General features: G+C 37.6%; 4 protein-coding genes across 5 annotated transcripts; 2 read left to right on the top strand and 2 right to left on the bottom strand.

Annotated features, from left to right (window-relative positions):
* LOC104791925 (WEB family protein At3g56270-like) lies at nucleotides 2,983-5,388 on the bottom strand. Its single transcript, XM_010517932.2, has 2 exons — nucleotides 4,847-5,388; nucleotides 2,983-4,346 (listed from the first exon to the last, which is right to left on the bottom strand). The coding sequence occupies exons 1-2, from the start codon at nucleotides 5,033-5,035 to the stop codon at nucleotides 3,189-3,191; spliced, it is 1,347 nt and encodes a 448-aa protein (XP_010516234.1). The 5' UTR covers nucleotides 5,036-5,388; the 3' UTR covers nucleotides 2,983-3,188.
* On the top strand, nucleotides 6,186-7,287 carry LOC104791924. Its single transcript, XM_010517931.2, has one exon. It carries the CDS (start codon nucleotides 6,489-6,491, stop codon nucleotides 7,035-7,037), a length of 549 nt encoding a protein of 182 aa, XP_010516233.1. The 5' UTR covers nucleotides 6,186-6,488; the 3' UTR covers nucleotides 7,038-7,287.
* On the bottom strand, nucleotides 7,181-9,236 carry LOC104791923. Its single transcript, XM_010517930.2, has 4 exons — nucleotides 8,748-9,236; nucleotides 8,316-8,445; nucleotides 7,959-8,019; nucleotides 7,181-7,580 (listed from the first exon to the last, which is right to left on the bottom strand). Exons 1-4 carry the CDS (start codon nucleotides 9,118-9,120, stop codon nucleotides 7,437-7,439), a joined length of 708 nt encoding a protein of 235 aa, XP_010516232.1. The 5' UTR covers nucleotides 9,121-9,236; the 3' UTR covers nucleotides 7,181-7,436.
* Nucleotides 10,751-12,010, top strand: LOC104791922 (copper transport protein CCH-like). 2 transcript variants are annotated; one of them, XM_010517928.2, is made up of 3 exons: nucleotides 10,751-10,945; nucleotides 11,363-11,447; nucleotides 11,564-12,010. In XM_010517928.2, exons 1-3 carry the CDS (start codon nucleotides 10,937-10,939, stop codon nucleotides 11,830-11,832), a joined length of 363 nt encoding a protein of 120 aa, XP_010516230.1. In that variant the 5' UTR covers nucleotides 10,751-10,936; the 3' UTR covers nucleotides 11,833-12,010. The 2 variants fall into 2 exon arrangements, with proteins under 2 accessions (XP_010516230.1, XP_010516231.1); XM_010517929.2 differs by having other exon boundaries at nucleotides 10,754-10,945; nucleotides 11,363-11,438.

Raw genomic sequence — 12,831 nt, 5'->3', positions numbered from 1 at the left:
CTACGGCTTACCAATACAGGAACACAAGAATCCAGCTCTATCAGCTTTCTGTGATAGTGATTATGCGGGTTGCAATGATACAAGACGTTCCACCACTGGCTTCTGTATCTTACTTGGATCAACCCTCGTCTCTTGGTCTGCAAAAGGACAATTCACTGTGTCAAACTCATCAACAAAATCAGAATATAGGGCTCTGTCTATTGTGGCTAAAGAACTGACATGGATATCCTCGCTTCTTCGTGATATTGGCATCTCTCAACATCAACCGACGAGAGTGTTCTGTGACAACTTGTCTGCTGTCTATTTGTCAGCTAATCCGGCACTATACAATAGAACCAAACACTTCGACAAAGATTGGAACTACATTAGAGAACGAGTGGCTCTGGGATTAATCGAAACTCATCACATCCCAGCTACACTCCAGCTAGCCGATATCTTCACCAAACCGCTGCCTCGACCTTCTTTTTTCGATCTTCGACGCAAGTTTGGTGTGTCTGCTTCACCTGTCACACCCACGCTAAGCTTGAGGGAGAGTGTAGAAGACAATCAACCAAAGCCCAAGTCCATGACAGTCAATGACAAAACCCAAGCAGCCCAAGCCCATCAACAACAACACAAGACGACAACTGGGCAATGGTCAAATAGAAGAGTGCATGTACGGAGAAGACGACACTCCTCCTCTACAACAACAATCCTGCGCGTCTGGAATCCTCATTGTTTAACTCACCAAGCACAACTATCTCCTAAAAATAAGGTTACTTTAGAATGTTCTTTATGTTCGTATATATAAAAAAAATGTAAAAAAACTAATCAATCACTACAGAACATACTTTTCTAAAATAAAACTTTTCCCAAGTTTTCTAAGTTCGTTCAATTATCACGTTCATATGAAATCACAATGATTAGACTTTCGTAACAATATTTGATTTGTGATTTCATATGTCACACTCTTCAGCCTTCTCTAGAGTCTGCACTTTGGCGTAAATCAATTTGGTTTTAGTCCAGCATCCCAAAGAACTTGTTTATTGTATGTTCGATGCAAGAGACCCTTTCGCTACTCGTGATCGGTCTTTCCTCCTAAGGGGGTCGCTACTAGCTACATCAAGAGAATGAAACGCAGGATCATATCTTCTTCTCTTGCACTTTCACTGACTCAATCTGAAGGTTTTTCACCAATCTCGATGTTCTCGATCCTCCTTTGAGCCAACACATTCTGCAGAATATTTCTGCTCGTATGCGATCAACATGCTCTCCAATCCAAACTCACATATGTTCTCATGGAAACGGCTAGCTAACCCGAGCGAGTATTTTTTTATTAATTAATGGCCATAAATGTTTTTCTTTTTCTTTTTGGCCATTAATAAATATGTAGCTTTTTTGACAGATTTCTAGTGAAGTTGGTAACCTACTTACAAGTTATAATATATAAAAAAACATATCATATTCATACATACTAGGAACTAAGAATTCCATTAAACATTTCTCCACTACAAACAGTTAACAAATTAGGGGGGAAAATTAGTGGAAAGTAGTATTTGATTAGTAATTGAAGCTGCATTGAATAGCCAGAAAAATGACTTGCCTTTTGAGATACCTTTAGAGGTAATATTGTGGGAACTGGGATGAACGGAACTTAGATGGAGAATACTTTAACACTTAAATTGATAATAATTCTATATGCTAAACCCAAATATATAGATTGATACAAGAGTGGAGTACCATCATGCCCACTTAGATAAGAACAGTCCACTTATCCCCGAATGTGAATTGATATGTATATTCCATCTTTGAACCGAAAAAACCCATCCACGTCTAGAGATCTCTTCTATCTTCCCCTCTCCATATGATTTACCCTGAAACTAGCCTGCACGTGATGCCACCACATTAATAAATTGACTTATTGTACGTTATATTTCAGTATATCTATAAGACTATAACTATATCAAAATCATATATACTAAAGAGTATTATGCCTATTGCCTAGAAGGTATTATTAAAGAATGAGATCTAAGGATGGTTGCATACCGGTACAATGTTCAGAGAGACTCGATCCGTCGAGGTGGATGCCGCGGCCCGGCAGCCATGCAATGGATCCATCGACCGGATCTTTCTAAAGATCGATAGGTTAGTTTATTGACTAATATTGAATAAGGAGATCTTAGTTATCTTTGGTTTCCATGGAGCTTGATCTGGATCTTTGTGTATCATACATCCTTTGCGTTTTATAAGCAAAGCAGAAGGTATTAAAAAAATGCTCAAAAAGCTACAACAATTTTAATGCTTGGGAAAGACAAAATCAATAAATAAATAAAAAAAGATGTCTTTTTGGATTATTGACACGAAACGAGACCATAGCAACCTAATTTCTTAAAAAGTACGAACGTACCGTCGGATACTTGACACGCGGAGACAGACTAGCCCACGTGTTGGGAGTGGCACATTTTAGCTTGAGACTATGATTTTGCTAACCCACGCCGTTTTCCACTTTTTTCTTTTTTTTTTTCTTTTTTTCTTTTTGGGTTCATTACTTCATTTGGTTATATTATCTTCTGAGCCAATACGAGGAATCCAGACGAAATCTTTGTTGCGAAGAGACTAATACACGTGGCTTTTAGTCACTGGAAAGATTAAGATTGCCTTAAAAGTCTTGGCCACGTCATCATTCTGAATCTGACTACTCCAAAACTATTAAGCTAAAAGTATTTTTATTTTATTTTTTATCTCCGTAGTTCTTCAACACTTCAAACAAGTCTTTCAACTATATGTTTCAGTTTCTATTTTGAGAATCTAGAAACATTATAAAAGACCTACGTTATAAAAATAAAACATAGTTGTGGTATTGATTATGGATCACCTAATTAGCTAATCTAACACTTTAAATGCATTAGTTAAGACTTAAGACTCATAATATAATGAAACTGCCCACCACACCACCTAAATCATATAATCAATGCCCTTCACTAACTCCCATAATTAAGTATGAGTACTAGAAGCTTTTTTGTATGTTTTTTTTTTAATATTCGTCACATTTGAGTCAGAACAACACCTTTCACTCTAATCATCTGGGTTTGCTTATGATAGAATCATAGAAGCAACAACACGCATCAATGATCAAAACCAAGAAAGAAAAAAACACACACAAAAATGGGCAAAACGCCAAAACATGTTTTCAAAGGCTGAGTTTAAGCTTACACTGTTTCTCCAAATGAAGTTTGACGTGTGTGTATGAACTTAAACTTTCTCCTCGGTGTCACCAACTGATTCTCATCGTCGATAGTAGGGACTTGTTTCCGTGTTAGAACATTGCCCGTTGATACGTTTCGTTTCAGCATTGGCTCTGGGAGATAGATTCGTGGCTCGTGCTGTTTCACATGGCCCAAGAAGGAGCGTCGAGAGAAGCTATCTCTTTTCGTCGTTCCTTTTGGTCCAATAGCTTTCTGGTTTTTCCATGATTCTATGTTCCACTGGCGAACCGCATCTTCTGCTTCAAGTTGCTTCACACTGGCGATTTCTACCCGGTTAAATGCAATTTCCAAGGCTTGTTTACTTTGTTTGACTTCTTCATTAGCTTCCTCCAGCCTTCTCAATATCTCTATTCTTGAGACATTGGTGGATAATTCTTTGTTCATCTGTGCTCCAAGTGTTAATGGAATACTTGGTTGCTCTGGGAAGCAGAGAGCGTCTTGTTTTTTCCCGCCGGATAACATGGTCATTTCAGCAATCGCAAGTGCTTCCGCTGCTCTTGCAGCCTCTTCCATTTTTCTTGCAGCAACCAATCTCATTTCTGCAGTTCTTAGACAAGCCTTGCTCTGTTTGTGGTAAGGTGTATCATTGGTTTGAACTACCATCTTAACCTGTTCACATTGTGGGTTCACAGGTAAATCCTCCGTATTGAACCTCTCTCCTTGGTCAGGACCTTGTGGTTTCAACTTCAGACTGTTAAGCTCCTCAGCTAGAGACGCTGCTCCAAGGAAACCTTTCTCTTGCTTTGTTGTCATATTCAGAGACTCAGCATAGGATTGGATCAACGCAAGATCATCCATGGTTTTACCAAGATTCATACATGCCTGCTTCGATTCAATGAGTGTCAGATCTGGAGACTTGTGGGAATTACGGTGAGTGCGTTCATCGATCATCTCTTTGATGTGTGAACGCAAATGTTCAGGGGTCTCCCTGCATCTCATTGCTTGTTGCTGGAGCTGCCGCTTGAAATCTTCGACCATGCTTTTGGTTGATGCAAGAGCTTCTAGAAAATCAAGAGTCTCCAACTCTTTCATAATCAGATCCTTCTCAAGCTCCACAGTCTGTTCTTTCATTCTCTTTATGTCAAATTCTCTCACACCCTCCTGAAGAATGACAAAGCAACAAACATATCATGTCAGAATATATCGCCGGCTCTAGCCCTCAATAGCTTGGTGGTTCCAGAAGCAATTAGCGCATGTATATAATTATATAAACGAATACATCGATTAAACACTTTATTCAGTTGCCTCATTACAAAAACATTAAACATAAAGTTTCAAACTTGGGTGAAGATAAACATATTCTGGCTAATCACAGTTCACAGGGGCAGAGCAAACGATTCAAGACGACTGAAACTGTCCACACTTTTAACACAAAACAGCCCTTCATTACGATAGATCAATACTGCACAAAGTTCTGAAAAATTATACTTAAAGAGTCACATAAAAACCTCACCAAATCGAATCAGCTATCAAATTTATAAGCATACAAGACAGTTAAAGAACGTATATTTCAACCCCTCAATGACACTGATACTCACAGATGCATCGAACAACAAGAAATTAACACACTTTGCAAATCGGAGACTAGAAACAGAACTCACGAAATTGTCTTCGAGGTTGAAGGGACAACCACCAAACAATGGTGGAGAAATGTCGACTTCAGCTCTCACTCCTCCTCTCCTTGTACTCACGGGGTTAAATTTCTCGGACCCGGATCCGTTTCTCACCTCTCGGATAACAGGTGTACCCGGAATCGTCTCCGCCGCAGGGTTCTGAAACCTCTCGGACATTTTTCGCGCTCTCGAGAAACAATCAATCGAAAGGGAAAGATAAGTAAAGAGGGATCCATTAGAGTAATCATAGTTAACTCTAGATAAGCAAACAAGACTGAGAGCTTCTCTATGATTGTGTTTTCTCGGTAATGAAAGCCGCGCGCGACTCACGGACACGACGGCCCGGAGAACAATGAAGCTTCTTTTATGATGATGATTCAGATACTAATGGGTCTGTCACTACGTGGCTTTTACTGATTCGCTGTTTTTTTCTCTTATTGGGCCGTTGTTTAAGGAATCGAGTTTGGACCGTTGATACGAAACTGGACTCAGTTGCTAGGCTATATGTAAACGTATTTGAGCTGTTTGTTTCCGTTCAAAATACGATATCGTTATATGAAAATTGTCATTGTTTCTTCCCATGCTATATTATTAGTGTATAGTAAATGTATGCGTGAAATAAATAGGTGGAGCTTTCCCTTATAGGTTTTTTTTTTGTCTAACCAATTTGTGTGGCCATCAAATCCGAGTAGGCGGGAGAACGGACCACGTACGAATACGATTGGGGAAGCAAACATTAAATTTCTATACACGGCCTTCTCATCACTCAACCGTCCTAATTCATCACTTTTTGTCTTTCGATCCTTCACGTTTCTATTTTTTTTTCCGCATACGTATCTCCCCAACGCATTAGAACCGACACACACCTTTTCTAATTACTATTGTTGGTACGTTTGCACTAGTTCACTCGTTTTATACGTATAAGCCTATATATTTATATCATTGAATGTACTCGTATCTTTTTTGGATGGGTTAACATACCCCAACTGTTTAGTCTGCGGAGTCGACAGTAGTGAGTAGTTTCTATATTACGACAAACAATTATGGGTCTAAAGTTTTGGTAGGTGTAAAGTCTTCGTTTATCTTTTAAAGATTAAAACGTGTGGATTAGTTTGTCAATAATTATTTCCTTAATTACAAGAACACCCAAAAAAGGAAGTTTATAGATGGGATTCCTACTTAAGGTAACATATTTAATACAAATATTGATTACTCAAAGCAATGCGCCATATAGTGTCGAAACTTTTACTAACGGTTTACCAATAATGTGATGTGATCCCCACGACTCTCTCGTAATTAATGAAAAGCATTAAGTAATACTAGCATACACATCGAGCTCAGTAAGATAGCCACCTTTCATTTATTATCTAACCATTTTTGTCCTATGTATTATCTTCTTTATACTTGTAATATGCTCATCCATATGAATTTTTCCTTTGGAAAAATCTCCAAATTGTAATAGAATAAAAAAAACAGAATAAATATCCAAGATAATATATATATACAACCCTCTGCCAAGAAGATTCTTTTGTTTCATCGGCAAACTAGTTTTTACTCACAAAACACATTACTCTTTTTCACTTTTAACGAGACTCAAACACATAGAACAGAGTCAAAGAGATCACTCTAAATGTCAGGACGATTTGGAGATGACTATGCATTCGATGACGAGAGATCTTCCTACTACGGCGGAGCCTCCATACCATTCATATGGGAGTCAAGGCCAGGCACACCCAAAAACCACCTCTGCTCCGATTCCTCTCTTCCTCTGCCGCTCACGCCACCTCCCTCATATTACTCCTCCGAGATGTTGTCGACACCGAAGAGACAGGGCAAGGCGAGAACAAGAATAAGTAAGTTTCTGTCCATGTCCATGTTCAATGATCTCAGGAGGAGCAAACACGGTAGTAAAAAGACGACCAGCTCATCGTTTTCTTGGTCTTCTTCATCTTCTTTTTCCTCCTCGCCACCACATTCTTCGAAAAAACGAGTGAGTCATGACAAAAAGTCGCCACTTCTGTACGCTAACTACAAAGAGGATGAGCTTAGGTCGTCGCCTACCTCGACTCTGTGTTACTCCAATGGTGAAAGAAATGGATGTAGCTCTTCAATGGGGAGTCTGAAGAGAGTTCTGTTCTCCGGATCAATGGAGAGTCTGAAGAGACATGGAACTGGTTAAGCTCTCATCACCAACGACAAGAATAAAGCTTGATTATGTGAACGACTGAATCTATGCTCTGTTGTTCATGTTGTTCTATGAGCTGCTTTGTTGTCTCATTGAACAGACAGTGTTATAGTGCTCGATGTGTGAATGCAACTGTATTACGTGTATATATAGCTTGTATTGTGGACAGGCTTTTTGTCAATTCATGTATATCTTGAACCAAGAACGTTCTCCCACTGAAACGATGTCAAATATTATAAACCGATAGATCTGTTGTATACACAAAGGTTGGCTTGTCATGTCTACTAAGTGACCAGTGTAACATTCCCTGTGAGAAGACTCCGTAGCTATACAGTGAATACGAGCCGGTTATGGTTTCTCTATGATATCCCTAAGATTGTTATCTCTTCTTACTTAGTCTGAGTCGCTACTAGATGCATCTTCTACTGGTAGCTCAAATGCATCTATCTCTGCAAAGTATGCTTTCTGCTGCTCGATATATTCCCGAGTAGCTGCATGAACCAAATTCTCGTTCTCTTGCTTTACTGTCCGCTGCCTCTGTAATGTAACCATAGATAAAGAATTAGATTTGGAGCAAACTTATATGGGACCAGTAAGTATAAGGCTCTACAAATGAACAAAGGGATATAAAAGTTGCACATCTCATTAAACAGCAATCACAGCTTATCTCATGACAATATTCTGAAAAGACTAGGCATCCATCTTCGAACTATGTGTAGCACTGGTTTTCAGAAATCATGACAGCAGAACATTGTAATCGATCAATGTTGAAACATACAATGCACTGATATACAGTTTATTAGAGCCAAAACCCGATAGATAAAAACTAATGGCAACTTTTCCACAGAAATATGAGAGCAACACAGAACTATCACACTACTGATAAGTATATAGGTAGAGCTTTCCTGGATTCACCTTTTTGGGAGCCATTTTCAAGGGCTTCGTTTTGTTTACATCTGCTTGACATGTTTTCTTCCTGTGATACAAATTTCAAAGAGAATTAACTAACAACGACATGCTTCAACAAGCCACAAAATGTTAAACACATCTGATGGCCATGCTAGGTTCAACACTAATTCTAGTCATCTCATCTAATCTATCTGACTGATAAAAGAAATCTCAAAAGAATAGAGAACAAGCCACAAGACAGCACCCAACAAAATTAAGTAGCAAGTACTATGTTCTAGCCTGGTTCCACATGTCCATTAGCTACAAGCCAGATCTTATATCCCCAAAACACAACAATCATATATCATCGAATGAGTTTCATACCCAGCGCTTGATGTCAAGTCCAGACGCATGCGAGCCGCTGCACTAGAGGGAGAAGTAGATGCGTCTTTATTCCTCTTCCTTCTCACCGTGTAAACAGACCATGGCTCAGCAAACTCCGTGTCACTAACGCCTAAACATAAGAAATTTCTTAAACATCAGCTTAAGATAGAAACCAAAACCAAAACCAATTTAGCAGAATTATCAATTGAAAATTAACAGGCAAATGAAGCCTAGCTTGATACCAAATTTGCAATTCACTTAACATGGCTATAATCCACTAAAACATGATGAATTCAAGCATAAATCTAACGATTCCTGAAAACCCCCAAAACGCAGAAACTAAAACCCTAGAGTTGCGCACAAATCCAATCCCTTAAAAATCGATACAATAAAACCAAATTGGATGAAAATTATCGCAGATAAATCAATTACCCAAGTCAGAGCGAGATGATTGGGGACGAGAAGGAGCAGAGGCCGGAGAACCACCCAGATCTGCAGACATACGGCGAGTGACGGGTCTAACGTTCGTGGCAGGAGCGGGAGACGGAGAAGCTTTCTCGGAAGCAGTCTCTGAATTAATAACAACATCTTTGGGTTTCTCCTTGAGCGTAGTTTGATCTACTAACCTCTTGAGAGAAGAAGTGAGACTAGGATTCGCGAATTTGAGTGAAGAAGATGGCTGTTGTCGAGAAGATCTGGAGACGATGTTGGTACAATCGGCAAGCGGTTTCCTCTGTATACGTCCTCCGACGGAGCGAGGAGCTTCCGATATTTTACCCGGTGATCTTCGCGTCGGAATATTCATCAGAGAGGTCTTTGGGGGGAGAAGATTCTACACTCGTCGTTGGCGGGAAGGTAGAAAGGTCTAAAACGAAAAGGAGAAGAAGAGTTCTGAAGAAGGTTCGATCGATTGAGAGCTTAATGTCAGGGGATTGATTTAAGAGAAAGCCCAAATTGGGAAAGTGTCATTTGGGCCCTTGTTGTTTTTTGGATCGTATTATAGTAATAATTAATTTTCTACCTTTTTGTAAACTTTATGAAGTGTAAGGATCGACAATTATTTTCTAATAAATGCTTTTCTTTTTGTAAGGATAAATATAAAACTTAAATGTTTTTTTAAAAAATAGGATGAAATTAAAATTTAAAAGAAAAATGGGACAGAGGATAGTTGTTTTTTTTTTTAAAGTGGGAGGAGAGTAGTACAGCAATACAGCCCATATTTTAGGTATCTTTTGCATCGTATCATTTCTCTCCTTTAAAGCTTTTTGAGGTGTTGAGATGATAAACACATTATGAGAATTTAAAAAAAAAAAAAAAAATGGGGCAGATTTTAAATCAATGGATCAAAAGACACTTGCGTGTTGTTGACCAATCCAAAAAGGAATTGCAACTTTAGGTGATGTGATCTTTGAAGCCAAGTAGACAAAGTATATAATTTAGCATAGTAAAATATGCAAGTAACTTTAATAACGATTGAGCATTGAGGCCAACGAGTTTGATCATGAGGAATGTAGTATCGCGTTGTGCTGTGTCGTGTTGCTGCTTGATGGTATATAAATAAATAATTATCTTGTATTTCGAGTCATATGATGAGAGTTAATTCTGTTGGAACACGAAGATTGCGTTCGTAACCAAATGAGTACAAATCCATATATCGGTTTGATAGAGGTGTTTCGAGAGTGTCAGCTGTGAACGAGTGCCATATTTCAAAGCTAAACACTTTGTTAGAAGATATATGCTGATATATATGTGTTTTGATGGGTGTCGCATAGGAAGCACGATGGAAAAACTTATCATTATATTTCAACCATAACAGCATTATGTCTCTCGTGGCGGATCCAGCCAAAATTTTGATGGGGTGCAAAAAGAACAAAAGCTTATTATAGATGGGATTTGAACTGCTTACCTTTTAATCTAAGTGGTGCACCTATTACCACTAGACCACTATAGCTAGCAAGTTTAATAGAAAATCAAATATTTTTTATATTTGATCTGGTGCAACTGCATCCCTCTCAACCAACCTAGATCCGCCCCTACTATCTCACAGCCACCCAAGAGACAAAAACATGTATGGGGATCCTTACAAGAAACCACATTAATTGAGTCTTACTCGAGTAGGATTTTGAATTTTACATGCTACTCTTTAGAATAATCAACAAATAAAAAATCAGTATAAAAATAGTTTTATATAAGTTCATAGTCAAATATACTAATCTAATAAAAGTTAACTTTGAATAACCTCCATATAAAGATGTAAATTTTTTAAGTACTTGGTACTGCAAACAAAACATGTGTAGTACAAGAAAACCTAATCTAAAATCATTTGTACTTGTACTTTCTGTTAGTGGGTTTCAAAGTTGGTCAGCTTTTTTTCCACATCAGGTATAACAAACCTTCCTAAACCTTTTATATTCTATTGGGAATATGGTAAATGCACTAATTCACAACGCTCTCGTTTCCTTTACGCTAACTCCTCCGAATCTTTCTTTTTTTTTGCTTTTGCGTTACTATAAATAATCAACAAGACACCATTTCTTTTCATTCAACAAAAAAACATCTCATTCTCTAATCCGGATCATCCTTCTCAAAGCTTAATCGTTTCGTTTCATCTCATTCTAGCCATGGCTCCGGTAATTTTTTTTTTTACTTTCTTCTCCCTTTTTTGGGTTTACGTCTGTTTCTTGACCATAAAACGTTGGAACAATGTTTTCTTTTAGAGAGAATGATTTGGTTTTTGTGTGTGTGTGTGTTCATTTCCAAAAGATGCTAACAATTGCTCCAAGATTCAGGGCGGTGTTATTGGTCGATTAATCGGTTTTAAGCATCCGGTTAATATGACAATTATAAAATTGCACAAAAGGAAAAAAAAAGAATGAGATTAATTGATTGGTCTAGGTTCTATCAGCTGTATTTAGAATGTCCTACCGTCATTTTAAAATATTGATTAAAAAGTTTCCGTCCTTTCTTTCCTTTGAGTTGGCTGTGATAATTAATCTTGAACGCAAACGATAATTGTTCATTACTCATTAGTGTGATAATAAATGCAGACCGTTGTCCTCAAAGTTGGTATGTCATGCCAAGGCTGCGTTGGTGCCGTCAATAGAGTCTTGGGCAAAATGGAAGGTTTGCATGTTTCTCTAATCTTTTTTTTTTGTTCAATGTGTTTCAATTACTTTTTATAAATTAATCCTTCATTTATATATATGCCTAGTAAGTCGTTGACTCTAGACTTTATAAAATTATTTCAGGGGTTGAGTCATTTGACATTGATATCAAGGAGCAAAAGGTGACAGTGAAAGGTAATGTTGAGCCTGAAGCAGTTTTCCAAACAGTTTCAAAGACCGGAAAGAAGACTTCTTTCTGGCCGGTGGAGGCTGAGGTTGAGCCAAAAGCCGAAGCTGAGCCAAAGGCCGAGGCTGTGACTGCGACTAAAACCGAGGCTGAGACTAAGACTGAGGCTAAGGTTGATGTTGAATCAAAATTGGCAGAAGCCGAGACTAAGCCATCACAAGTTTAAGTATACTAAAGATGAAAAAGAAGGCTAATCTACCTTTAAAACGCTTCTTTATCTTTTGTTTGTGTGTGTTCTTGTAAGAGCTGCTTTCTCTAAATACCTAATATTTTTATGTACACCTTTTTCAACCTTTGATAAGAAGATGTTGGACCCATGTTGGTCCGACTTTCTTTTATTATAAGTTTTACGTGTTTAAACTTGAAAGGAATCAACTAATTCGGCCAAAAGAAAATAACTAATTAAATACTGTGAAATTCTCAAATTTACTTGTTATAAAACTTAATCCATACCATTCAGTCATCTGTCTGAATATATACATAAAAAATGAGAGCCGGCCTGAAGAATTAGGAATCCCCAAGCAAAAGTTGTTTTTCTTTTTTTTTTGTGAAAGACAAGCAAAAGTTGGTTTCTCGTCGATTAATATATATTTGTAAGAAGTTGGGCATTAAGTTGGTTAAAACTCACTTTCCATTGGTACTATATAAGCCCAAAGCCAAGGATATAAAATACATTACATATTGCATATGATTTTAAACTATATTGTTTTTGGTAAGAAATAGTGTAATAACACACACAAATAGATAGTGGTATCGCTCTTGGAAAAATGATAGCGAGATAATGGTATATACCGATCCATTCACCAATATTGTACCACTTCTGTTGAATCTTTTTCTTTTCCTGCTCATTCGATGTATAACCATTTAAATGATACATTTCTTACCGATATGGTGAAGAGGTTTGTCAAAGAATTCTGATAACTAGTTTCCTAGCTTAAAATAAAATATATGTGAATCTGATTAGGTCTAAGAACTTCTATGTATGTAACGGAAACGCAAAATTTGACGATTTTTCTTCAAATAATTCTTTTTTGACGATTTTGATTTTATATATCTTTGATCATGCATGTGATTAAAAAACAACCCAAGTCTTTTTGCATACCTTTTATCGTTCTTCATTATCGAAATACTAATCTAGATAATATCTATATATATTTGGGGGGGG

Source organism: Camelina sativa, chromosome 6 (assembly GCF_000633955.1).
Source record: "Camelina sativa cultivar DH55 chromosome 6, Cs, whole genome shotgun sequence".
Taxonomy (NCBI): Eukaryota; Viridiplantae; Streptophyta; class Magnoliopsida; order Brassicales; family Brassicaceae; genus Camelina; species Camelina sativa.
Note: the sequence above shows the minus strand (reverse complement) of the source record. Positions and strands in the feature narration are given on the sequence as shown.

Bases quoted from the DNA above. Each gene is read 5' to 3' on its own strand.
- LOC104791925 (XM_010517932.2), bottom strand. From the start codon at position 5,035: ATGTCCGAGAGGTTTCAGAACCCTGCGGCGGAGACGATTCCGGGTACA. The intron at 4,347-4,846 runs GTGAGTTCTGTT...GTCATTCTTCAG, and splicing joins TCAACCTCGAAGACAATTTC to GAGGGTGTGAGAGAATTTGA.
- LOC104791924 (XM_010517931.2), top strand. From the start codon at position 6,489: ATGTCAGGACGATTTGGAGATGACTATGCATTCGATGACGAGAGATCT.
- LOC104791923 (XM_010517930.2), bottom strand. From the start codon at position 9,120: ATGAATATTCCGACGCGAAGATCACCGGGTAAAATATCGGAAGCTCCT. The intron at 8,020-8,315 runs GTATGAAACTCA...TTTGTATCACAG, and splicing joins GACTTGACATCAAGCGCTGG to GAAGAAAACATGTCAAGCAG. The intron at 7,581-7,958 runs GTGAATCCAGGA...GTTACATTACAG, and splicing joins TGAAAATGGCTCCCAAAAAG to AGGCAGCGGACAGTAAAGCA.
- LOC104791922 (XM_010517928.2), top strand. The intron at 11,448-11,563 runs TTTCTCTAATCT...AAATTATTTCAG, and splicing joins CAAAATGGAAGGTTTGCATG to GGGTTGAGTCATTTGACATT.